General features: G+C 41.4%; 1 protein-coding gene and 2 long non-coding RNA genes across 3 annotated transcripts in view; all 3 read left to right on the plus strand.

The window, feature by feature from the left end:
- Positions 1 to 5,122, plus strand: part of LOC137619189 (glutamate receptor ionotropic, delta-1-like) — a 14,864-nt gene extending 9,742 nt beyond the window's left edge. The window contains exons 3-7 of the mRNA XM_068349374.1: positions 1,036 to 1,179; positions 2,629 to 2,719; positions 3,299 to 3,596; positions 4,288 to 4,505; positions 5,066 to 5,122. Coding sequence (XP_068205475.1) covers positions 1,036 to 1,179; positions 2,629 to 2,719; positions 3,299 to 3,596; positions 4,288 to 4,505; positions 5,066 to 5,122 — 808 coding nt within the window. The remainder of the gene's footprint in view (positions 1 to 1,035; positions 1,180 to 2,628; positions 2,720 to 3,298; positions 3,597 to 4,287; positions 4,506 to 5,065) is intronic.
- A 755-nt stretch (positions 5,123 to 5,877) lies between these two features.
- On the plus strand, positions 5,878 to 9,650 carry LOC137619321 (uncharacterized). The gene is made up of 4 exons (XR_011039898.1): positions 5,878 to 6,052; positions 6,757 to 6,856; positions 7,141 to 7,270; positions 9,476 to 9,650. It is a non-coding gene; the product is annotated as an uncharacterized lncRNA (long non-coding RNA).
- A 1,900-nt stretch (positions 9,651 to 11,550) lies between these two features.
- The window catches only part of LOC137619322 (uncharacterized), a 28,010-nt gene continuing 12,066 nt past the window's right edge, over positions 11,551 to 27,494 (plus strand). The window contains exon 1 of the long non-coding RNA XR_011039899.1: positions 11,551 to 11,571. This is a non-coding gene — a long non-coding RNA (uncharacterized lncRNA). The remainder of the gene's footprint in view (positions 11,572 to 27,494) is intronic.

The raw sequence follows: 27,494 nt of genomic DNA on the forward strand, positions 1-27,494 counted from the left end.
CGTTCGCGAGCTACCACTTGACTGTTTTAGGCCGTAGACTTGTCTATGATACTTGTCTACTATTCCCTTTCCTAGAATACGCTTTAGACAAGCGTACGGGCAAGTAGTTCCCTTGTCTAATCTCTCCTTGATAAAAGAAATTTTTGTAAATATTAACTTAAAATATTAACTCGCCTTGATGCACTGTCTAAGCTTCAAGCTTGTCTAAAAATCTCCTGTCTAAACGTAGGTCAATTAGAAATCTATCTTATAAATGTCTTGTCTAAGCTATGATCTTTTTTAATATAACCAGAAGTTACTGTTCAAACTATAACTGTCTAGAATATCTAGTCTAAATAGTCTACACTTAGAGTAATCTAGTCTAAACATCAATTAAGATTAGTATTCTACACTTGCCTACAATATCATGTTACCAAACTATTGCTTAGAATAATTTAATCTTGATCTTGTCTATTCATTGCCTAAACTCCTACTTCTATATTATGAAAAGTTAAGATATAATTTAGATATTATTTGTTACATCTTCAATGCATTAACTTTCAAAGAAAGTTTCCATTTAATAGAATAACTACGTGAAAGAAACAAGTTAAAACGCATATGTACAATAACTTTAACCTTAACCTTAACTTAACCTTAACCCCACTCAATAAAAACGCCAATTTTGACCTTGTGTAACCCAGTCTAACCCTTCAAAACCTCATCTTTAACACATTAACTTTCAAAGAATATTTACCCTTAATAGAATAATAACATGAAAGAAACAAGTTAAAACGCATATGTACAATAACCTTAACATTAACCTAACCACCCCCAATAAAAACACCTATTTTAACTTTATTTAACCCCATCTAACCCCCAAAAACCTCAGATTTATAAATTCCGTACACCTCGTCGTGGCCACCAAACACGGACCTCCAAACAAGTCAAAAACGAATATGTACAATAACCTTAACATTAACCTTAACCTAACCACCCTCAATAAAAACACCTATTTTGGCTTTATCTAACTACATCTAACCCCCCAAAAATCCTCAGATTTCTGAACTCTGTCCACCTCGTCGTGGCCACCAAACACGGACCTCCAAACAGTTTTGTAGACGACAACGAAGATGGAAGTTTCACAGCTTCTGGGCCCTTAATCGACACTGTAGAGGTGCTGGCCAAGTCTATGAACTTCACGTGAGTTGTTTAAAGCCTTTTGATTTATCGTAGCTCAATTATTAATGACTCGAGAAGACCTAAACTTAAGTAAAGCAATGTGTTCTTGTGATCTTGGTACTCTTCGCCAGGGCGATCATCAAGGGTTGATTATAGAGACAGGACTCTAATGGACATGCTTAACATATGCAATAGATATTGTATATGGCAGTTACTCTGCTTTTGATGGAGAATGTAAGGTAATATATATGTATATATATTAACCACAGTGGAATTTAATCCCGAATTCTACCTTTGGGAATGTATATTCACTGGAAATTCATCTATGATATGAATGATATACTCTTTATTCCCAAAGGTAGAATTAGGTATTAAATGCCATTGTTGTAGATATTTACATTGATTAAAATCACGACTGTTTGTGATATATATATATATATATATATATATATATATATATATATATATATATATACTGTATGTATATATATATATATATATATATATATATATATATGTGTGTGTGTGTGTGTGTGTGTATGCAGAAGAACCACTGGGAAAATGAAAATACGAAATATAAGATTACGTTCTGACAAGTTTCGTGATACTTCTTCAGTCCTCTGAAGAAGTATCACGAAACTAGTCAGAACTTAATCTTAGATTTCGTATTTTCATTTTCCCTGTGGTTCTTCTGCATCTGAGCATCACGTTTTCCTGTGATTTTTACGCATATATATATATATATATATATATATATATATATATATATATATATATATATATATATATATATATATACATATACATATATATATATATATATATATATATATATATATATATATATAAACACACACACAAATATAATCACCCACAACAACAAATACAGCCGTTTCTAGTCCACTGTAGGACAAAGGCCTCAGGCTTCTTAATTCATGTCTGGGGTTTAGCCAATTTTCATCTCCACGCTGGCCAGTACGTATTGGTGATGGTAGGAGATTTTCATCTGATTGCTCACAGCAAACCTGCCTAGGACAGTTTTGCTGATTGTGCCAATATGCAAAGCCTTTCACCGCGTTATGGTTACCCCACTCAGAAAGGTTGACTATATATAACCACATATATTACGTGTGTATAAATATATATAGTGTAACTTCAAACTGAAAAAAAGGTTGACTGTATATAGACACTGAAGTACACACTATTTATAAACATATATTGTGTATGTATAAATATACATATAGTAACTTCAAACTGAAAAAAAAAGTCAAAATGTTCTTTTCATGAAAATCTCCTTGATAATTCTTCCCTAGCCAATGAAACCTAACAGTACCTAACAGCTTTTTCCAAAATTTGTCTTCACGACCTTCTCTTATCATAATAAAGATAATAAAGATAATAATCTTAATAATTAATCATCTTAGCAACTTCCCCTCCTTCAGCCTCTCACCGAGAGCTCCCCAATTTCAGGTACAGTTTGGTCCAACCTCCTGACCAAGAATGGGGTGCCCGAATGGCCAACGGGACCTGGACAGGCCTGGTGGGCATGGTGATGAGAAATGTAAGTAACTGGGGAAAATTAACAAGTAGTATTAGTTTGATTGTTGAGTTTATTTGGTGTAAATCATTATAAAGCAGTTTGATATAAGTGTTGTTTAATAATTTTGTTATTTTGTTTACTTTGATTTGATGTTTTTAATTAAAGAGCAGCACCTTCTATTGTAATGTTACTAGTGATAATGATGTTAATAGTTAACCTATAATTAATAAAGTATTGACAAAATAATGGGAAATATACTTAACAAATTTTACTAGCTGAGCTAAAACCCTAGTTGAAAAAGCAGGATGCTATAAGCCCAAGGGCTCCAACATGGAAAAATATCCCAGTGATGAAAGGAAACAAGGAAGCAAATAATCTACAACAGAAGTAATGAACAATTGAAATGAAATATTAGTAACATTAAAATATATCTTTCATAAATAAACTACAAAATGAGATTCATGTCAGCCTGTTGAACATCAAAATATTCACTGCATGTTTGAGATTTTGTAGTTCCACCGATTCGACTGTATGATTAGGAAGATCCTTCCACAACTACAAAGATCCCACGTCTTCTGTTTAAAAAACGTTTCTTTTAAGGATGCAGACTTGGTCGCGGCAACCGTGTGCCGTTCCGAAGCCAGGGACCAAGCAGTCGACTACGCCCGTGCGGTGAGAGTCGCCCGAGGTCAGATGCTGGCTCCAAATGGAAGTCCCAGCATTGATCCCTGGGGCTTTGCCAATCCTTTTCAACCTATGGTGTGGCTAGGGCTGTTTCTCTCCCTGGTAGCAGTGTGGGTTACAGTACTCCTGATGGAAAGGAAGCCAAAGTACAGCAGCTACAGTGCCTGGGTACAGAAAAATCTGTTCATCTACTTACGGATCGGTTTGAACCAAAGTAAGTACAAATGTTTCTATGCAAGTACACTGAGCTTCATACAAACCAGCATCTAGTAGGTTGACTGAAAGGAAGTTGATAAACATTACCGACTATTACGCATGCTTACGGTAGAGCTAGCTTACGGTAGAGCTAGCTTACAGCTTGTGACGGGATGGTCCATATTCTTGGTGAAAGTTATAGAAGTTTCTAAGGAACGTCAAGTTCTGAATTGTAAAGCGGACTCATTTTAAAAGATTTCCAACAAATGAGAATTATTTTTTTTTATAAGAAAACATTAATTTTTACTGATAAATAAGATAAGCTTCAAGCTTTCGACTAAGCTCAAATTGTTCATGAAGCTTCACATCTGAAGTTTATGATGAAATAAAAGGTAAAAAGCATGATGATGAGAATGCATATAAGTGAAATAACAGAGATTTGTGTAATATTTTATTGCAATTATAATTTTTTTTTATTGAAGGTACTGTCATATAACGGTCCAACTTTCCTCTCTTTTTTTTATCAAGAATTTATATACATACATATATATATATATATATATATATATATATATATATATATATGTATATATATATATATATATATTTATATATATATATATATATATATATATATATATATATATATATATATATATATTATATATATACATACACAATAAACCCTCTCATACCACACGTATTACCAGGCACACGTGCGAAAATCACCCACGAATGGAAGAGGCTTCTGACGGGATCTTGGATGTGCCTGACGGTCGTCCTCTTCTGGTCTTACAACTGCAGCCTCATCTCCCTCCTCTCATCCCGCATCATCACCAGGCCCATTCAGTCCCTGCAGGACTTGGTAGATCATCCGTCCATGGGACTAATCATGGAGAGAAACACAATCTTCTCCAGTTTCATCGAAGTGAGTTTCCGGTCTAGTTGCTCCACATTGATCATGATTTAGTTTTGTAAATTTTCCCAGTCGGTTGCAGCAAGTCGTGGTAGGCTGTTTGATACTTCCCTGCCTGGTAATCTATTAGACTCGTGTTCGAGACCTGCTTAGGCTCCATAGTTTCTAGTAGTGCCAGATTATCCTTGATATAGTATTATCAACTGTTTCAAAGGCATTAGAGGTTTGCTGCTTTGTTGCGGCAAGTTGTGATATTTAAGACATCTCTTCCAGCCAATCAGTTGAAATGGATGAAAGGTCTACCTGCTGAGGCTTCAACAGCCATTTCCTGACCTTCCCTGATCTTGCTTGATGGAGAAGGGTCGTGGGTGTTGATCATATGTATATATGGTCAATCTAGGTCATATCTATAGATGGTCATTTTCTAGGCAATTCATAAGTTACCTTTAAGTGTCCCAGTTTACCTTACCCAGCTTCGTCGAAGCAAGTTTCCAAATTAATTTTCCCAGGTGCATTAAAGTGAGGTTTCTGATATAGTTTTTCCAGCTTAATCCAAATAATTTATGGTTTAGGTTTTACATCATTATCAAATTGAGTTCCCTGATTTGTGTTCAGTTTTGTCAAAGTAAATTTCCAATTTAGCTGTCGCAGTGTGGCGATTTTAAATATTCAATCTGTTTTAATGTTATGTTGAAAAGAGTTTCCCTTTAGATTCTAGTTTGGGTTTGGTTTGTTTTATTTCAATTAGGTTTTTTATCTTGATGGGGATAAATTTCCAATTGCTTCTTCTGTTCGTCTTTTTCAACTTACCAATTAAGTGAGTTGAAGATGTTACGCTGTAATATGGTAAATTTTTTCATATCAACTGAAATTAGATGTCATTCTAAATTCATTTTTCTAATTTTCTTGGAGCAAGTTCTTATTTTGTTCCATGTCAAGATACCATTTGAATTCTCCATCATCTTTAGTAAATTTTTATTTTATCCACTTTCCAATTCGTTCTTATCAATATTTCAATATATCATTTCACAACCTAAAATTTAATCGCATTGATACGAGTCTCCAAGATATTTTTATGGTCTTCACAGCATCACTTTTCTTTAATGATTTTAATCTTGAGAATTATATCATGAGAGATAACATAAGTACCTCTCTTCCTGATAATTTAAAAAACTATGTATGTGAGTTTATCAACTTATAGGTCATAGTCCTTTTAAGAAAACTTTCTATACATTTCTAAGTTAACCAGAGGATTGTAATCTTCCTAAAGAACATCCCAATAAAATTCCTCCTAAAAGTACCTATGTACTCGACGGCAGGAGGCCACCTTTGGAGTCCTACTGGACGTAAGAATCCTCTTCTTTGTATTCGACCACAGGAAGCCACCTTCGGAGTCCTACTCGATGTAAGGAAGCTGAAGGACAAAAGACGTCTGCTTTATCTCCCGAACGTCGAGCTTCCCAGTGCCACGGAGCGACTCGTCCGGAGAGGGTCCCACGTCCTTCTGACGGACAATGAGAGGGTGATAAAAATCATTGCCGATGACTACAGCCAGACGGGTAGGTGTCGTCATTGTTAGTCTTACAGTTTTCCATGAATATTGTGACCCTCCAAAGCTTACTAGCAACCAGGTACCTCATTCACTACTTAGAGCAAAGGTACACTTAATCCACTGGTTGAGACACTCGATCATTTAGTTGGAGGAACAGAGTTTCTTTCTCGCAACAGACGTATCTGATCTCTGTCTGATAAAAAGCCTGTTTTGTTGATAGACCTGATCACAGTCTGATAAAAAACCCACTTGGTCGATAGACCAGATCACAGTCTGATAAAAAAAAAAAACCCTCTGGGTCAATAGATGTGATCGCGGTCTGATAAAATGCCCGTTGGGTTGATAGACCTGATCACAGTCTGATAAAACACCCTCTGGGTCAATAGATGTGATCGAGATCTAATAAAAAGCCCGCTATGACAATATACCTGATCGTTGTATGGTAAAAAGCCTGCTGTGTCAATATATCTGATCGCGGTCTGATAAAAGGCCCGCTGGGTCGATAGACCTGATTGTGGTGTGATAAAAAGACCGCTGTGTCGATAGAAGTGATCACAGTCTGGTATAAAGGTCCATCGACCTGAGTATCTAACTGTGGACCTGGTCGTTATTCACCTGTGGTAAATTATTAAGATATACATTTATATATGCACATACAGGTATACATAATCAGTTACTAATCATTTGCCTCTGTCTGTCTCCCCTCTCTAGGGCGCTGTGACTTCTACATAGCTCGCGAATCCGTGTTACCTTTCACCTGTGGCATAATCGCTAAAAAGGGTAACCCCATTTTACCTGCGATTAATTACAGGTAATGATTCAGTACTTTCTCTCATATATATATATATATGAAAGTGTTTATAACTGAATTTCTTACATTCTCTAATGTTTAGAAATGAGTTGGTTGTATATCTGTTTAGCAATACTGCATCACAACACAATGTGTGTCTCTGCTAAAGTGGAGATCTTTACGCGTTGAATACCGTTTCGGTATGGCACAAAGCGTTTCATTACGTTAATACGCATAGCATACTATACGGTAAATTACGTCGATCGTTTATCTATTCCTTCAATTTCTCTCCCTTCATCCCTAAGACTCGGGATTCTGGAGAGCAGCGGTATATACCAGCACTGGAGGATGACCAGGCTGGTCAACTCGACAACTTGCGCCCGAGCCCCGACCAAGATCACCGTCCAAGAAGCGTTTTCTCTCACCAGTGTCTGGGTACGATTTTTATTCTTTTAACGGGTTGGAACTAAGATAAACTGCTGTTTTCTATATTTGTTGAATATATCTATAAAAAATGTAGGAGATTTGGGGTTTTATATTTTCGTATGAGATCAATATATTTGGAAGTATGACGGACTTCGCTTCTAACTCCATCGTTTTTAGGAATATCCACTTTTTATGACGTGTGAAAGATAATGAACTAAAAATATCATTTTCATTAATTTCACATTACACGTAAATTGTAGACTAACATATTTTGTATTAGAAATAATAATTTTTGTATGCCGGATGAAATAGCGAACTAAGTATATTATCGTTATTAATCCGTCATTACGCGTAAAGTTTAAGTTAACATATTTTGTACAAGTTCAAATATCATGATAATCTAAGAAGTTTTAGAATATTGGTAGTTTTGATTTATTAAAAAACTGACATACAGTAGTCTTCAGTCTGCGTGACAGTAGTAATAGTAGTAGTAGTAGTAGTAGTAGTAGTAGTAATAGTACTAGTAGTAGTAGTAGTAGTAGTAGTAGTAGTGGTGGTGGTGGTGTTCAATTTAAGTCCCATATATGAAAATATTTATAAAGAAACTTACAGTGATACTATAATATTATGGTATTAGTATATAATCACGTCTGGAAAATGATAATAATAATAATAATAATAATAGTAATAACAATAATAATATTGATAATAATAATAATTATAGTATTGAAAATCATAATAATAATAATAATAATAATAATAATAATAATAATAATAATGATAATAATAATAATAATCATAATAATGAAAATAATAATAATGATAATTATAATAATAATAATAATAATAATAATAATAATAATAATAATGGTAATGAAAATAATGATAATAATAATAATAATAATAATAACAACAAAAACAACAACAACAACAACAATAATAATAATAATTATAATAATAATAACAACAACAACAACAACATTAAGATAAAAATTTCCTATAAAATTATAAAACTTTAACAAAACAAGAGGAAGAGAAACAAGATAGAACAGCGTGCCCGAGTGTACCCTCAAGCAAGGGAACTCTACCCCTAAGATAGTGGTACAGAGGCTATTGTACTACCCTAAGACTAGAGAACAATGGTTTGATTTTGGAGTGTCCTTCTCCTAGAAGAGCTGCTTACCATAGCTAAAGTGTCTCTTCTACCCTTACCAAGAGGAAAGTGACCACTGAACAATTATACTTCTATATGGACTAGGTGAGAGTCTGCACTGCATATTTATTTTCTACTGGCTAATTTGATGATATAAATAACTATTATTGAGTAGAGATTATCTGGCATGTATGGATTTAGTGTGTTATGAGTATGTGGTGATAGATTGATATGTTGGTTGTTGGTATGAATATGTGGTATGTAGGTGCTAATTGTATCTGAGAGTGATCTGCCAAAACTTGGTTTAGCACTGCTTGTCTTACGTGTTCAAAGGTTTAAAGACCGCTCATGAATGACAGAGGCTAGGGACAGTGACATTGCCCTATCGAGCAGAACAAGGCCCTAGAGACTGGCCATATATACATATGATCAGCTCCCAGGCTCCCCCTCTCCACCCAAGCTAGGATCAAGGAGGGCTAGGCAATGGCTGCTGTTGACTCAGCAGATAGATTCCCAAGACCCGCCATCCTTAGTTCACAAGGAAGCTGAGGAGGTTACAGTGACTAAAGGAATTACCGAGTTGGAGCGGGACTTGAACCCCAGTCTGGCGTTCACCAGTCAGGGACGTTACCACATCGACCACCACAAAGTGCAGACAAACAATTCTTCTCTCAGGGAGTTAACTACTGCATTGTAACTGCTCAGTTGCTACTTTCCTCTTAGTAAGGGTAGAAGAGACTCTTTAGCTATGGTAAGCAGCTCTTCTAGAAGGACACTCCAAAATCAAACAATTGTTCTCTAGCCTTGGATAGTGCCATAGCCTCAGTACCATGGTCTTCCACTGTTATGGATTAGAGTACTCTTGTCGGAGGGTACACCCAGGCACACTATTCTATCTGTTTCTTTATTTCCTTTCCTCACCAGGCTATTTTTCCCTGATGAAGCCCTTGGGCTTATAGCAGCCTACTTTACCAACTAGAGTTGTAGCTTAGCTAATAATAATAATAATAATAATAATAATAATAATAGTTTCCACATCATCAATGCATCTATGTTTGCAGGGTATGCTAGTCGTGTGGCTCTCCGGCATGATCCTGGCAACACTGACGTTTTTAATCGAGCTTATGGTTTAGAGACGCTCACGGAACTCATCGCAAACGTCCTATCCATAGACAGCAGTGTTTATTTCCTAACCCGTTGTAATGAACTTCTCGTAAGAAACATTAACCCAACTGACAGCATAGTTTATATACCTTTCCTGACTTTCGTCATATAAATGTTTCAGATATGCATACAGAAAGACCTCAGCTTACTAACTTAATAGGTTCCAAGAACTTGTTTTAAGTTGAATTTTGTTAAATTTTGGCCTAACCTAAATCTCATGCCTATGATTATCAGCTGCAAAAAAAAAAAAGAAAAAATCAACAAATAGCCTCGTTTTATATTGTAAATGCCTTCCAGCTTACTGCATTAAACTAATATTGTTTATTATAGTATTTCGCTATGAACTTTTGATATAAATTGAGACTTACGATTTCAGTTGGATTTATGTATGTATCTCTGGATGTTTTTAAGCTGAGGACCTTCTGTATTCTGGCATCTTTTAGCGTATTGTTGCCATACTTCATGCAGATTATGTGTGTGACTTACATACCTCACAAATAAAAAAAAAAAAAACATTGGCTACACAGTCCAAAGTTGTGAAAGGAAATTTAGGATTAATATTGTTTAATTCAGAAGTTTTTGTATAAGTTCAACATACTCAGAGAATTATTACTATTAAAATACAGTCTGAAAGCAATCCAGAAACCATGTAACTGTATTTTTACAAAGGAGTTTTCTGAAATGGCAAAATTCATCCAGGTAAGATCGCTACTAATTTTCTAACCCTTAGGATAAGATGATTCACAACATTCACCTTTAAAGAATTTCAACCTTACCTACGGTAGAGCTTGTGTGCCTGAACACCGGTCGTAGAAACATGTACCAAACGTGTTCTGCGGTGCTTTCGTTGCTTTACATTTATTCAGTCGTCTGTATCTCTTCCTGCTTGGCTAGCAGCATCTTTATCTTCACATTGCTCTAAAGAACAAATTCCAGCACCAAGCCATCTGAGACGTTGATAAAAATAATGATAATTTGATAACAATAATAATAAAAATAAAGTAAATAGTGGACAAAAAGATGTCATTTACAGTTAATGAAGGGAAAAGTGATTCAAGGCAATTACTAATTTGTTATTTAAACTCAAAACGTAAGCGTATAAAACAGTACATACCGAAGTAACGTTGAATGACAGCGTTGCTCACTACTCGGACTTCAGGTATCTGGGACTGCTTTCAATCCTAGACTATTAAGTACCAATCAAACCAGCAGGGAATGTTAAACATACCAGTCAAACCAGCTGAGAATGCGTACCAGCATATGTGCTGGGGTATATGAAAATGACTGGTGTTCTCACCCATAGGAACTTTTGGGGGTACCAGGAGGCCTTTTTTTTTTTCTAAGAAATTAGATAATATACTAACTTTCTCTTGATATATAACCTATAAATTTGAAAGGGTTCTGTAACCTTTAATGATTTTTTTATTTATTGTTCTGTGATTAAGAAATTCAAAGTAAGAATATACTGTATATATATATATATATATATATATATATATATATATATATATATATATATATATATATATATATATAGGCTATGTATGCATTATATATATATTCATATATTATATATATATTATATATATATATATATATATATATATATATATATATATATATATATATATATATATATATATATATATATATATGCAGAATATATTACAGATTAAGTTTTGAATAATAAACATATGCATTATTATTGGTTCATTTTACCCTTAGAACTTGGATAGATTCTTATCAATTTTGTATTAGAAGAGGGAGAGAGAGAGATAGTTGTTTTTATTATTAATAAATTTCGATATTTCGTCTTAAAGGTGTATGTATTTACCATATATAATATCAGCATTGTTCTTTTTTGTTGTTCATATTAAGTGATTTTCATAAAATCAAACTTAACTTAACCTTCCTTTAGAGTCCTTGCAAATCAGCCTAATATATATAATTCAACCATGGTTTGTTTACACTGCAACTCTGTGTCGGATGTCAAGTAAGTTTTTATAAGTAATATATTAATCATTTTAAATTTATGAGGATTTAAATCCAATATTCATAAATACTACTTTGTATTTAAATAAGCCACTAGTGTTTTCAAATTGTCAAATTGCTGATGTATTGCGATAAAAATTGTCCATATTGGGTATTTAGCTTCCTTCAATATGAGACATTTTTTCCTATCATCATATGTATGTTGTGCAATAAATCTTTATATTTGTATTAGAATGATTAATAGGTTTATTTAATGAGTAATTCATTGAAATAAATGGTGTATTTACAATGAACGAATGTGTTTATTAAGTAGATATTTTAATTTCTTGCCATGAAAATTAGCAATTTTTAATTATAGTGAGTTAGGCCAAGACTTAGTGTACTTTTTCCACTTCCTGATTAGTTCTGTACATAATGCCCTTATATTATTAAATTGCCCTTTTGCTTATTAATGGCCCTGTTGCCTTTCGGCAGTATGACCTTGCATCATGTGTAAGGATATGGATTCCCAGGTCAATTGAGGTTACGGTTGATTATATTATAGTTACGGACGGGGAAAACTTTTCTACTGAAAAACTGCTCTTTTCTATAGAGAAACGCCCGTTTTCTTCCAAAATGACACTTATTTTCATCGCAAATAAATAGTGAAATTTTCACCGCAAATAAATAGTGAAAATTTCACCGCAAATAAATATTGAAATATATATATCCGTTGATACTGGAGGTAACCCCTCAATAAGCTTTGTATCATGGAGCTTTTCCAGGAGACGTTGCCTATTAACAAGATAGTTAATTTACGTAATTTTCTCTTAATAGGGAAATAAAATATCAGTCCTCCCATTTTCTAAGGAGATTAAGGTCTTAAGGTTTATTCAACTAGTAGGGAAATCAACGAAACCTGATGCTAATAACCTAAGGCACCCTCAAACGAGTTTGACCCAAGCAATTGTCCTCGCTTATCGAGGTGGATGGATCCCCGATTTGCAACTCCGTCCCCTGATCCGTGCACACTGATGTATGATTCTGTTGTTATTTCACGTGGCAACTCAGCGTTTCCAGGAAAACTTATCTTAAGGACAATTAATTGGAAGAAACAAATTTGTGTGATTATAAATATGTTAAGAGTCTTATCAACATGGAGTGAAACTGAATATGTTTACTAGTTTTTCGCTCCGCTTTCCTCTTAGAATAGGCTGGGCTAGGTTAGGTTACATTGAGAAACTTAAACTTTTAATATGTATACTGTACTGGTGGTGGTAACTGGGTAAATATTTACCTAATAGAGCTACTGTATAAATGTCTTGGTTGTAGCTTAATGGTACATTAACACTTCTGCCTTTATCAGTTAATTTAGTAGTTCTAAAATTCAGTATACTGTATCCAGACTTAGTTATTTGAAAGCCTTAAAAACTGCTCAACTGTAGTGTAATCCCAATGACGTTAATACATTTACGTTTGGTTGAGAATGTTGGTTAAACGAAAAAAATTCCTAGGATAATTTTGTGGAAATTTGGTTTTTTCAATATTAAACTTACCCGATAATCATGTAGCTGTCAACTCCGTTGCCCGACAGAATTCTATGGAGGGATACGCCAGCTATCACAATACTAGAAGGGGGTGTACTTACCAGCGCCACCTGTGGCCAGGTACTCAATCATTTGTTGTTTACACCTCCTCAATTATTCCTCTGTCGTGCTTCCGGCTAGACGTTCTGGGATACGCTCATGGTCTTCGAGTTTATTCATGGATATTTGGTGAAGTATTCTCTTAGATTAACGGCTGTCGCATACTGGAATCCTTTTTATATTAGCTAGTTAGCTTTTATATAAACTCTGATAACGGTTAATGAATTTTTGCTTGTTTTTTGGATCACCCTTTGACTTACTCTTTGAAACAAGATGTCTGACGTTTCGCAAGCTCCCTCCCATAGACGATGTAGGTCTTGCAATAGGCGTATTCCGAAGGTCTCGGTAGATCCTCACACCGCTTGTTCTGACTGTAGGGACAGGCCCTGTCTATTAGAAAATCGGTGTGAGGAGTGCGCCGGACTTTCGGAATTGGATTTTGTACGTCTTTTAAAATATTCATCCAAGTTAGAGAGAACTAGAGCTAGGAGAAGTTCTTCTCACTCTTCTATGTTTTCCTCACCTCATGATCCCCTACCTTTTCCTACCCCTGTAGTGGCTACCCCCGAACCTACTGTGTGCCCTCCGCCTGATATGTCAACTGTTTTGCGTGCTATTCAGGCTTTAGGAGATAAAGTAGAATCAGTGGTAAGTGACCATAAGTCTCTGATGGCCGAGGTTAAAGAACTGAAGGTCAAGAGTGCAGTGGGTGGAAATAGTGCCAGTGCTGTGACGAGTGCTAGTGTCTGTGCAGTGCCAAGTGCTAGTGGTGCCAGTGTGGTGCGTGAGGATTTTTCTGTGCGAGCCAGTCGTCCTCCCAGTCCGGGACCTCTTGCAAGCTCCCATGCCCAGGGGAGAAGCAATGTCGAAGGGCTTAAGGGTTCGACAGGCCTTGTTAGGCGCACAGAATTATCCTCGGTGGTTGCGGGCGTGTCTTCCTTAGACCGTCACTCCCACCTGCAGACGATTGAGCCCGTCTTCTCGTCCGCTGATCTTCATGCAGGGAAGAAACGTTGGTCTCAGGTCTCGAGACCGCTGAAACGTAGAGTTCAGTCAGCGAGTGCTCAGCCAGGTTGCAGTCATTGGCTCAGCTCCGACTCGCCTCTGTCATCGATCGACAGTACTCCGCCCAAGAGGAGTAAGGTTCTGCCTATACAGACCCCGACTGTGACTTTACCTCAGTCTTTTATCGCTTCTGCCGACCCCAAGTGGACCCTGCTTCAGTCCATGCAAGTTCAGCTTTCGGACTTAATGCGTGAATGTCGGGCTGAGAGTGTTGCACCTCCTGCACTCCCTCCACCTGTTCTCGCTGCACCTGTGCTCGCCCAGCCTGCACCTGCTCCGCCTGTGCTCTCCCAGCCTGCACCTGCTCCGCCTGCACTCCCTCCACCTGTTCTCGCTGCACCTGTGCTCGCCCAGCCTGCACCTGCTCCGCCTGTGCTCGCCCAGCCTGCACCTGCTCCGCCTGGTCGCAGCACCATCTGCCAGGCGTACGATATTGAACCACTTTCGGAGTTTGCTGTTCACAGTGTTGTTCAGCCTCAGCCTTCTTTAAGGCAATCTCTGCTTAGGGATCAGGAGAATTACACTCTTCCTCCTCCTCCCCTTGTTGCTCCACCAGTGGTGCAACTCTCGGTTGGGGTACAACAACCTCTCCCCTCCGTGAGTCTGTCTGCTGCACCAGCGCTGCACCGAGTTCAACCCTCATCTAGGCAAGCTCATCTACACCATGCACTTGCGCCTCAGGAGCCTCAGCTTGCTAGAACTTTACCTTGTTCTGCGCAGCCTCAACCTTCTCATGCTCCACTCATCTCTCAGGAACAGGAACGGACTACTCCGCCTCCGTCCTCCGCTCAGCTGGTGCAATCCTTGGGTGCAACTCTTGCTAGGAGTCAACCTCCTTCACCCTTGCACCTGCCTTCTGCTCCGACTGTTGTTCAACCTATGCAGTCTGAACCTCAGGTTCTCCCTCAGGTTGAGGAAACCTCTGTTGTTGTTCCTACCCGTTCTGACTCTGCGGCTCAGCATTCTGGTCCTTTTGCTTCGCTACCTTCTGCTGATGAAGTGTCGGATGATGAGGAGGCACATCTTGATCCCTCATCAGACGTGGAGGAGTCTAAGCTTTCTCCATTGTCTGTTGATTTTAGAAAGGTCTTGGCTCTACTCAGGGAGCTTTACCCTGACCACTTCGTCTCTGCTGTTCCCCGCTCTCCTCCATCTGAGTTTTCGCTAGGCGTGCAACAAGCTAAGTCGAGCTATACTAAGCTTGTCCTAGCTAGATCCTCCAAGAGGGCCTTAAGGACCTTAGGGGAGTGGCTTCAGTCTAAACAACACCTGGGCAAGACTTCCTTCATGTTCCCTCCAACGAAGCTCGCATCGAAAGGTTGCGTTTGGTATGCCACAGGGGAAGCACCAGGCTTGGGAGTTCCTGCCTCTGCCCAGGCTGACTTCTCAAGTCTGGTGGACTCGCCTAGGAGGACTGCGATGAGACGCTCGAAGGTTTGTTGGACCTTCTCAGACCTGGATCATCTTCTGAAAGGGTTGTTCAGAGCGTTCGAAATGTTCAATTTTCTCGACTGGTGCCTGGGAGCCCTCAGCAAGAAAACATCTTCTGCGGACAAAGACTCTGCCATGTTGATTATGTCCTGCATGGATAAGGCTATCAGGGATGGATCGGGTGAGCTAGCGTCGTTATTTGTATCAGGGGTGTTGAAGAAAAGAGAACAACTGTGTTCCTTCCTCTCAGCCAGCATTACACCGTGCCAGCGGTCACAGCTCCTTTTTGCTCCACTCTCAAAGTTCCTCTTTCCCGAGGAGCTAGTTAAGGACTTGTCGGCTGCCCCGATACAGAAGGACACGCACGATCTTGTAGCTTCATCGGCTCGTAAGTCTAAGGTTACCACCTCTGTCCCCAAGACTTATCGCTCTCCAGTGGCTGATACCCCGGCCACTAGGTTCATACCGCCCTTTCGTGGTAGAGCCCCCAGCCGAGGAAGCTCCCGTCCAGTCTCTCACAGGGGCAAGTCTAAGAAAGGACCCAGGACATCAAAGGGAAAGCACTGACTCTCAGATTCTCCAGACAACAGTAGGTGCCAGGCTCAAGATCTTCTGGCAAGCCTGGGAGAAGAGAGGTGCAGACGCACAGTCTGTCAGTTGGCTGAGGTACGGTTACAGGATTCCATTCTGCCTCAAACCGCCTCTGACCACATCGCCCATCAACCTCTCTCCCAACTACAAAGAAGAGGACAAGAGGCTAGCATTGCAACAGGAGGTGTCGCTACTTGTGCAGAAGAAGGCAGTGGTTATAGTCCGGGATCATCAATCCCCGGGCTTCTACAACCGTCTCTTTCTTGTGGCCAAAAAGACAGGAGGTTGGAGACCGGTGCTGGACGTCAGCTCTCTCAACGAGTATGTCACCAAGCAGACGTTCACTATGGAGACGACCAAGTCGGTCTTAGCAGCGGTCAGACAGGAGGACTGGATGGTCTCGTTGGACTTGAAAGATGCATACTTTCACGTTCCCATTCATCCAGACTCCCAACCTTTCCTGAGATTCGTTTTCGGAAAGGTTGTCTATCAGTTCCAAGCCCTGTGTTTTGGCCTAAGCACAGCTCCTATGGTCTTTACTCATCTGATGAGGAATGTAGCGAAATTCCTGCACTTATCGAACATCAGAGCCTCCCTCTACCTAGACGACTGGCTGTTGAGAGCCTCCACGAGTCGTCGTTGTCTGGAGAACCTCTCTTGGACTTTAGATCTAATCAGAGACCTAGGTCTATTAGTCAATTTAGAGAAATCTCAACTCATTCCCTCCCAATCCATTGTGTACCTGGGAATGGAGATTCAGAGTCGGGATTTTCGGGCTTTTCCATCGGCCCCCAGGATAAACCAAGCCCTACAGTGCATCATGAGCATGCTGAAGAGGAGCAATTGCTCAGTAAGACAGTGGATGAGTCTCACAGGGACCCTCTCATCTCTGGCCCTGTTTGTCGAGCTGGGGAGACTCCACCTCCGCCCTCTTCAATTCCATCTTGCAGCTCATTGGGACAAGGGCTCGACTCTAGAAGCAGTCTCTATCCCTATCAACCAAGAGATGAAGACCACTCTCCGGTGGTGGAAGCACAATCTTCTTCTCAAGGAGGGTCTATCATTGGCCATCCAGACCCCCCATCTTCATCTCTTCTCGGATGCATCGGACTCGGGCTGGGGTGCGACCTTGGACGGACGGGAATGCTCAGGAGTGTGGAACAAGGAACAAGGATTACTCCACATCAATTGCAAGGAACTGTTAGCAGTCCATCTTGCCCTGTTGAACTTCAAGTCCCTCCTGCTAGGCAAAGTGGTGGAGGTCAATTCAGACAACACCACAGCCTTGGCTTACATCTCCAAGCAAGGAGGGACCCATTCGAGGAGCCTTTACGAGATCGCAAGGGACCTCCTCATTTGGTCAAGAGGTCTAAACCTCACTCTGGTCACGAGGTTCATCCAGGGCGATATGAATGTTTCAGCGGATCGCCTCAGCAGAAGGAATCAGGTCATTCCCACGGAATGGACCCTCCACAAGAGTGTGTGCAACAGACTTTGGACGTTGTGGGGTCAACCTACCATAGACCTGTTTGCCACCTCCATCACCAAGAGACTTCCGCTTTATTGTTCCCCTGTTCCAGACCCTGCAGCGGTTCATGTAGATGCTTTTCTTCTGAACTGGTCCCATCTCGACCTGTACGCATTCCCTCCGTTCAAGATTATAAACAAAGTTCTGCAGAAATTCGTCTCGCACGAAGGGACACGGCTGACGCTGGTTGCTCCCCTTTGGCCTGCAAGAGAATGGTACACAGAGGTACGTCAATGGCTAGTCGACTTCCCCAGGACTCTACCTCTAAGAGTGGACCTTCTACGTCAACCACACGTAGACAGGTTGCACCCAAACCTCCACGCTCTTCGACTGACTGCCTTCAGACTGTCGAAAGATTCGCTAGAGCTAGAGGCTTTTCGAAGGAGGCAGCCAGTGCGATTGCCAGAGCTAGAAGAATTTCCACTCGTAGAGTCTACCAGTCTAAGTGGGAGGTCTTCCGAAGCTGGTGTAGAGCCAATTCAATATCCTCTACCAATACCTCTGTGATCCAAATAGCTGACTTCCTTCTTCATCTTAGGAATGAGAGATCCCTTTCAACATCTACGATTAAGGGGTATAGGAGCATGTTGGCCTCAGTCCTCCGCCACAGGGGTTTGGACCTGTCTTCCAACAAGGACCTTCAAGACATTCTCAAGTCTTTTGAGACGTCTAAAGAACGTCGTCTTTCCACTCCAGGCTGGAATCTGGACGTAGTCTTAAGGTTCCTTATGACATCTAGGTTCGAACCTCTCCAGTCAGCTTCCTTCAAGGATCTTACCCTCAAGACTGCTTTTCTCGTTTGCCTTGCAACAGCTAAGAGAGTCAGTGAGGTTCATGCCTTCAGCAAGAACATTGGTTTCACAACCGAATCAGCTACATGTTCTTTTCAGCTTGGATTCCTAGCAAAGAACGAGCTTCCTTCACGTCCTTGGCCTAGATCGTTCGAAATACCTAGCCTCTCCAACATGGTAGGTAACGAACTAGAGAGAGTTCTTTGCCCTGTCAGAGCTCTCAAATATTATCTGAAGAGGTCTAAACCTATTCGAGGACAGTCAGAAGCCTTATGGTGTGCCATCAAGAAACCCTCGAGACCCATGTCCAAGAATGGGCTTTCGTACTATATAAGGCTTCTGATCAGAGAAGCACATTCTCACTTAAAGGAGGAAGACCTTGCATTGCTGAAGGTAAGGACCCACGAAGTAAGAGCTGTAGCTACTTCGTTGGCCTTTAATAAAAACCGTTCTCTGCAGAGCATTATGGATGCAACCTATTGGAGGAGCAAGTCAGTGTTTGCATCATTTTATCTGAAAGATGTCCAGTCTCTTTACGAGAACTGCTACACCCTGGGACCATTCGTAGCAGCGAGTGCAGTAGTAGGTGAGGGCTCAGCCACTACATTCCCATAATCCCATAACCTTTTTTTAACCTTTCTCTTGAATACTTTTGTTGTTGTTTTATGGTTGTTACGGTAGGCTAAGAAGCCTTCCGCATCCTTGGATTTGGCGGGTGGTCTATTCATTCTTGAGAAGCGCCTGGGTTAAAGGTTTGGTAGAGGTCCTTTAGTAGGGTTGCAACCCCTTGTACTTTGGCACCTTTGGGTTGATTCAGCCTCCAAGAGGAACGCTGCGCTCAGTAAGGAAGACGAACTTTAAATAAAAGGCAGAGTAACGGTTCTATTCGACTTCCTTACCAGGTACTTATTATTTCATTGTTATTTGAGATAACTGTTATATGAAATTTGGGGATACTTAGCTATCCTTTAATCATGTACACTGGTTTTCACCCACCTCCCTGGGTGTGAATCAGCTACATGATTATCGGGTAAGTTTAATATTGAAAAATGTTATTTTTATTAATAAAATAAATTTTTGAATATACTTACCCGATAATCATGATTTAATCGACCCTCCCTTTCCTCCCCAGAGAGAACCAGTGGACCGAGGAATAATTGAGGAGGTGTAAACAACAAATGATTGAGTACCTGGCCACAGGTGGCGCTGGTAAGTACACCCCCTTCTAGTATTGTGATAGCTGGCGTATCCCTCCATAGAATTCTGTCGGGCAACGGAGTTGACAGCTACATGATTATCGGGTAAGTATATTCAAAAATTTATTTTATTAATAAAAATAACATTTTTCAATACATATTAATTCTTAATGGTACAGTACTTTATTTGTTTTGAGGATATGCTAGACCCAGAAACCTAAGGTTAGGCTTGGCCCATTCTCAGTAATTCAATAGTTTTCGACTTTCCCTTACTGAAAACCACAGCTTTTCATGAACACACCCCAGAGATGTCATCAAGTCTGCCACAATCAATTTTGGGTCGTACAGGTTAATGATGCCATCGGTGCACCTTAAATGATGTATTGTAGGTACAGTATTACCTAAAGATCTTTGCAGAATTCGTCTGGCCCATTGCTGCACATTCTTTATATTCTTCAAGTTGACTTTTCTTTACACATTCTTTGGTTATTTCCATCTACTATACTTTCTTTTATATCTTTCTACTTTACTCTTTTATATCCTTCTTTACACCTTCATTATATCCATCTACTATACACTTTCTTTTATATCCATCTACTTTACTCTTTCTTTACATACTTCTACCTTACTCTTTCATCCTTTTATGCCCTACTTTTCTCTTTTTCTTTTTTACTTTTTTCCATTATATCTATTTTACATATTCTTTATTTTTAAATATTAAACTTAGCCGGTGAATATATAAATAGCTGACGTCTCCGACAGCCCGACAGATTCCAAAAACTCGCGAGCGATCGCCATGAAGGTTGCGGGTGTGCCCACCAGCGCCAACTATCGGCCAGATACCGCATATACTTCTCAACCAAACCAGTTCTTCTCTGTCGGTGTCACCGACAACATTGGTTCCGCTCGCTCTAGACCTCGAGTTTTCTACCGAATTGGTGGAGTTTTGTTTTGGTTTTATTGGCTTTCGCTGTGTTGGTTGTTCCTTCAATAAAACTCTTGAAACCCTTTTTTTGTTTTTTGTTGATGAACTTGGCTTTCCTTTGGATTTTCTCTGGTTGTTCATAATGGCTGACCCTTCTCCTGTATATCGCAAATGTGCGAAAGATTGTAACAAACGTCTTCCGAAAGATTCTATCAACCCTCATACTGTTTGTGCTAATTGCTGGGGTAAATCCTGCCAATTAGGAGATCGGTGTGAGGAGTGTGTGGTTTTATCGGAGTTCGAGTGGTTAGAGTATGAAAAATATACTCGGAAACTCGAAAGAGATAGGGCGAGGAGAAGCTCGTCTAGATCTTTAGAATTTTCCTCCTCCCATGCCCCTGAACCTAATCCTTCCCCTGTAGTGGTAGTTTCTGAACCCCCTATTGGCACTCATGAACCTTCAATGCGCGATATGTTTTTAGCTATTCAAGCGTTGGGTGAGAAGGTTGAAACCTTAGCCTCGGACAGGAACCAGCTTATGTCCGATGTTAAGCTGTTAGAGAGTCAAAGTGGTAAAGTGGAAAGTCAAAGTGGTAAAGTGGAAAGTGCGCAAAATGTGTTTAGTGTTGCGACCGAGGGTTCGTCTGTTCGTGCTTGTCGCTCCCCTAGTCCGAGACCTCTTTCAGGCTCCCCTGCACCAGGGAGAAGGAATGTCGTAGGACTTAAGGGAGCGAGAGGTGTAAACCGACGTACAGACGTTCCCTCTAAGGTATCAGATGTTTCTCATCAAGAACGTCCTTACCATAAGACGGGGGAGACTAAGTTCTCCTCGTCTTCCGACGATTTGCCGCATAAGAAACCTTGGCGGAAGGTTTCTAGACCCTTAAAGCACAAATCAGTCCCTTCAGGACAGGTCCAGTGTCCTGGCTGTAACCATTGGGGCAGCTCTGACCGTTTTCAGTCATCGGATGGCTGTTCGCCTGTTAAGCGAAAGCGTGACACGGAGTCCGAGGATCTCGTTCGGTGCGATGATTTGCATGTACAGACGTTGCCGACGTCACGGCCCGTTCCGACTCCCGTTGACCCGAAGTGGAGTGTCCTACAGGACATGCAGTTGAAACTTTCATCTTTAATGGAGGTTTATGAGCATGAACAGGTTCGTAAAGATCCTTTGCTTGCGGTTCGCCAGTCCGACAAGCGGGACTCTGGCCTTCAACCGCCTAAGCGAGTTTTTTCTCGTCCTTATGATGTTAGCGCTAACGTTATCGGTGCTGTTAAACGCGATTCTGATCGTGTTCCTCGTTATTCACGTCAGTCACGTGACGTGGAACCCCTTTTGCCACAGACTCAAGGTGACGTTCAGCATCTGTCGCCGCAGTCTCGAAGTGACGTTCGTCGGCCGACTCCGTTGCCCCGACGTGACGTTGAACGTCAGTCACCGCAGTCGGGTGTTGTTTTTCATACTCAAACCCTGCAGTCAATGCAGTCCCGACGTGATGTCGAACGGCAGTCGACACAGTCTGTTGTTGTTTGTCAGTCTCAAGACTTTCAGTCTTTGTAGCCTCGGCGTGACGTCGTTACCTCAGCTGTTGCTGCGGCTCCGTCGCATGTTGACATAGCCTGTCAAGCGTTGCCTCCTCGGCATGTCTCTCCGTCGTATCGCGAGACTCTGCCGTTGTCGGATGAGGTTCCTTCGGATGAGGAAGTCGTTGATCCCCTTCCTACTGATGTTCCTTTGGGGACTCTTTCGGATGGAGAGGAGCCTAGGGTTGCTCAGCCCTCTCTTGATTTTAAGAAGATCATGCTTATTTTTAAGGACCTGTTTCCTGATCATTTTGTGTCTGCTGCTCCTCGTTCGCCTCCATCTGAGTTCACGCTGGGCCTAGCTTCTTCGACTCCGTCGTTCACGAAGTTAGTGCTCTCTCGCTCTTCTAAGAGAGCTTTGCGTTTGTTGGGCGACTGGTTAATGACCAGGAGGAATTTGGGGAAGTCCGCTTTTGCTTTTCCCCCTTTCAAATTGGCTTCTCGTGCGAGCGTCTGGTATGACACGGGAGAAGTTCTCGGCTTGGGGGTGCCTGCCTCTGCCCAGGGAGACTTCTCAAGCCTCGTAGACTCTCCTCGTCGTCTGGCCATGAGACGCTCGAAAGTTTGCTGGTCCTCTTCAGATCTTGATCATCTCCTCAAAGGAATTTATCGTGCCTTTGAGGTTTTCAATTTTTTGGATTGGTCTCTGGGAGCCTTGAGTAGGAAGGTCTCGTCAGCAGACCGTGATGTCTCTGTGCAGATTATGTCATGCATGGACAAGGTTATTAGAGATGGCTCTAATGAACTTGCTGCTACTTTCACTGCAGGGGTTCTTAAGAAGAGAGAGACTCTTTGTTCTTTTCTGTCTGCAGGTGTCACTCCTTGTCAAAGGTCAGAACTTCTCTTTGCGCCATTGTCTTCTGCTCTGTTCCCGCAGCAGCTTATTAGAGATATCGCAGCGTCTCTTGTACAGAAGGACACTCATGATTTGATGGCCACGTCTGCTCGTAAGGCTGTACCTTCATCCTCTTATGTCAACAGACCTAAATTTGAAACTCCAGCGACAAGGTTTATCCCGCCCTTTCGTGGCAGAGCTCCCAGTAAGGGAGGCTCTCGTGCCGATAGTAAGCGGGGTAAGAAGAGAGGATCTAAATCCTCCCGTGGCAGAGTCTGACTGCCCACGTCCTCAGACAGCAGTAGGTGCCAGATTGACCAACTTCTGGCAGGCCTGGGAGAAGAGGGGTGCAGACCGGGAGTCTGTTTTGTTGCTGAAGGAGGGTTACAAAATCCCTTTTGTACGAAGACCTCCTCTAGTAAAAGATCCGATAGACCTCTCTCCCAGGTATCGAGAGGAGTCGAAGAGACAGGCATTACATCTTCAGGTGTCTCTGTTGTTAGAGAAGGGGGCGGTGGTGAAAGTCTCGGACCTTCAATCCCCAGGTTTTTACAACCGTCTCTTCCTGGTTCCAAAGAACAAAGGAGGTTGGAGGCCAGTGCTGGATGTCAGTGCTCTCAACGTTTTTGTTGTAAAAACAAAGTTTACGATGGAGACCACCAAATCCGTTTTGGCAGCAGTCAGAGAGGGGGACTGGATGGTCTCTCTCGACTTGCAGGATGCGTACTTCCACATTCCGATACAATCAGACTCTCAACCTTATCTGAGGTTTGTATACAGGAATGTGGTGTATCAGTTCCGAGCACTGTGCTTCGGCCTCAGCCCTGCTCCTCTTGTTTTTACGAGGCTCATGAGAAATGTAGCGAAGTTCCTACATTTCTCGGGGATCAGAGCCTCCCTGTACTTGGACGACTGGTTACTCAGAGCGTCGTCCCGTCATCGCTGTCTGCAGGACCTACAGTGGACTTTGGATCTTGCGAAGGAGTTGGGCCTCTTGGTGAACATGGAGAAGTCACAGCTGACTCCCTCCCAAACGATTCTCTATTTGGGGATGGAGATACAGAGTCTAGCTTTTCGGGCTTTTCCGTCTACCAACAGGATCGAGCAGGCTTTGCTCAAAATCCGTCTCGTGCTAGAGAAAAACCGTTGCTCTGTGAGAAGCTGGATGAGCCTCCTAGGGACGCTTTCATCCCTGGAACAGTTTATCTCTCTAGGGAGACTTCACCTACGCCCTCTCCAGTTCCACCTAGACTCCCATTGGAACAAGGAGAAAACTTTGGAGGCGGTCTCGATTCCGATCTCCGATCCAGTCAAGACTTGCCTGGCCTGGTGGGACAGCAATATAAGACTTCGGGAAGGTCTGTCTCTGGCAGTCAAGACCCCAAACCATGTGTTATTTTCAGACGCATCGGATTTGGGTTGGGGGGCGACTCTGGACAGTCTGGAATGCTCGGGTCTTTGGGCCGCAGACCAGAGGAGCCTTCACATCAACTGCAAGGAGCTGTAAGCAGTCCATTTAGCACTGAGGAGTTTCGAGAGTCTGCTTCGAAACAAGGTGGTAGAAGTGAATGCGGACAATACCACGGCCTTGGCTTACATCTCGAAGCAAGGAGGCACTCACTCCCACGCTCTTTTCGTCATCGCAAGGGACCTCCTCATTTGGTCAAAAGATCGAAACATCTCGCTTTTGACGAGGTTCGTCCAAGGGAAGTTGAACGTCTTGGCGGACTGTCTCAGTCGAAGAGGTCAGGTGATCCCTACAGAGTGGACGCACCACAAGGATGTGTGCAAGAGTCTTTGGATGACTTGGGGTCAACCCACCATCGATCTTTTTGCGACCTCGCTGACAAAAAGGCTCCCGACTTATTGCTCTCCAGTCCCAGATCCAGAGGAGGCCCACATAGATGCCTTTCTGTTGGACTGGTCTCACCTGGATGTTTACGCCTTTCCACCTTTCAAGATCCTCAACAAGGTGTTGCAGAAGTTCGCCTCTCACGAAGGGACCAGGTTGTCGTTGGTTGCTCCCCTCTGGCCCGCGAGAGAGTGGTTCACAGAGGTACTTCTATGGCTGGTAGACGTTCCAAGGAGTCTTCCTTTGCGGATGGATCTCTTACGGCAGCCTCACGTAAAGAGACTTCATCAAAGCCTCCCCGCGCTTCGTCTGACTGCCTTCAGACTATCGAAAGACTCTCAAGAGCTCGAGGATTTTCGAAGGAGGCAGCTAGAGCGATCGCGAGGGCTAGAAGAGCCTCTACCATCAAGATCTACCAGTCGAAGTGGGAGGTATTTAGAAATTGGTGCAAGTCCTCCTCTATTTCCTCCTCCAGTACCTCTGTAGCGCAGATTGCGGATTTTCTGCTATATCTGAGAAACGGTCGCTCCCTCTCTGCATCCACCATTAAAGGCTACAGAAGCATGTTAGCTTCTGTTTTTAGACATAGAGGCTTGGATCTTTCGAATAACAAAGATCTCCAAGACCTCCTTAAGTCTTTCGAGACCTCTAAGGAGCGTCGTATTTCAACTCCTGCTTGGAACTTGGACGTGGTCCTACAGTTCCTAATGTCAGACAGGTTTGAGCCTTTAAATTCAGCCTCCCTGAAGGATCTTACCCTCAAGACACTATTTTTGGTGAGCTTGGCTTCGGCTAAAAGGGTCAGTGAGATCCATGCTTTTAGTAAGAACATCGGCTTCTCTACAAATAAAGCAATATGTTCTCTTCAACTTGGTTTTCTGGCCAAGAATGAACTTCCGTCTCGTCCTTGGCCTAAATCTTTTGAAATACCTAGTCTTTCTGAGATCGTAGGTAATGAAGTTGAAAGAGTGCTGTGCCCCGTTGGAGCTCTTAAGTTTTACTTATCTAGAACTAAACCGATACGAGGTTGTTCAGAGGCTTTATGGTGCTCCGTTAAAAAGCCCTCTTTGCCCATGTCTAAGAATGCGTTATCTTACTTTATTAGACTTTTAATCCGGGAGGCACATTCTCATTTAAGTGAGAAAGATCGTAGTTTGCTTAAAGTCAAGGCTCACGAAGTTAGAGCGATAGCGACTTCGGTGGCATTTAAGCAAAATAGATCCCTTCAAAGTATTATGGACGCGACCTTTTGGAGGAGGAAGTTGGTGTTCGCTTCATTTTACTTGAAAGACGTCCAGACTCTTTATGAGGACTGCTACACACTGGGTCCATTCGTTGCAGCGAGTGCAGTAGTGGGTGAGGGTTCTACCACTACATTCCCTTAATCCCAATATCCTTTTAATCTACTCTTGAAATTTTTAATCTTGTTTTGGGTTGTACGGAAGACTAAGAAGTCTTTCGCAATCTTTTTGATTTGACGGGTGGTCAAAATGTTGTTTCTTGAGAGCGCCCAGATTAAGGGTATTGATAAGGTCCTGTTATAGGGGTGTTCGCCCTGGATATAACAGCTCCTGGGAGTCTTTCAGCATCCTGAGAGGATGGCTGGGCTTCGTGAGGAAAGCGGACTAATGAGGCAGAGTAATCATCAGAGTCAGCTTCCTTACCAGGTACCTATACTTAAGTTTGTTTTTATGAAATATTTGTCAAAAACTCTTGAGCATATACGCCTTTATTGTTATAATACTGGTCTCTACCCACCACCATGGGTGTGAATCAGCTATTTATATATTCACCGGCTAAGTTTAATATTTAAAAAGGATATTTTCATTATAAAATAAATTTTTGAATATACTTACCCGGTGAATATATAATATTAAAGGCCCTCCCTTCCTCCCCGATAGAGACCCTACGGACTGAGAAGAACTGGTTTGGTTGAGAAGTATATGCGGTATCTGGCCGATAGTCGGCGCTGGTGGGCACACCCGCAACCTTCATGGCGATCGCTCGCGAGTTTTTGGAATCTGTCGGGCCGTCGGAGACGTCAGCTATTTATATATTCACCGGGTAAGTATATTCAAAAATTTATTTTATAATGAAAATATCATATTCTCCTACCGTACCTTCGTTGCTGATTCCTTCATAATTCATGCTGTACATTTTCCTGTAACTTATACTTCATAGTTTAACTACGAGGATTTTCAAGCTGGCCTCGCAGCTCCAAGCACTAGGCTATATAGCCCAAAATTCAGGAATAAAATGAATAACTGATTGGTTTTGAGGGCTACGTTCTTACGCGTACATGTTGGAAATAGACACTTTTTAATCCAGAGAATTTATTTAGTTCCTCAATAGTTACCTTGTATTTGTAATATCTCTACCCCAAGACAGTGGAAGACCCTGGTACAGAGCCTATGTCACTACCCGGGACTAGAGGACAATGGTTTGATTTTGGAGTGTTCTTCTCCTAGAAGAGCTGCTTATCATAGCTAGTCTCTCTTCTA

This window comes from Palaemon carinicauda, chromosome 25, assembly GCF_036898095.1.
Source record: "Palaemon carinicauda isolate YSFRI2023 chromosome 25, ASM3689809v2, whole genome shotgun sequence".
Lineage (NCBI taxonomy): Eukaryota > Metazoa > Arthropoda > Malacostraca > Decapoda > Palaemonidae > Palaemon > Palaemon carinicauda.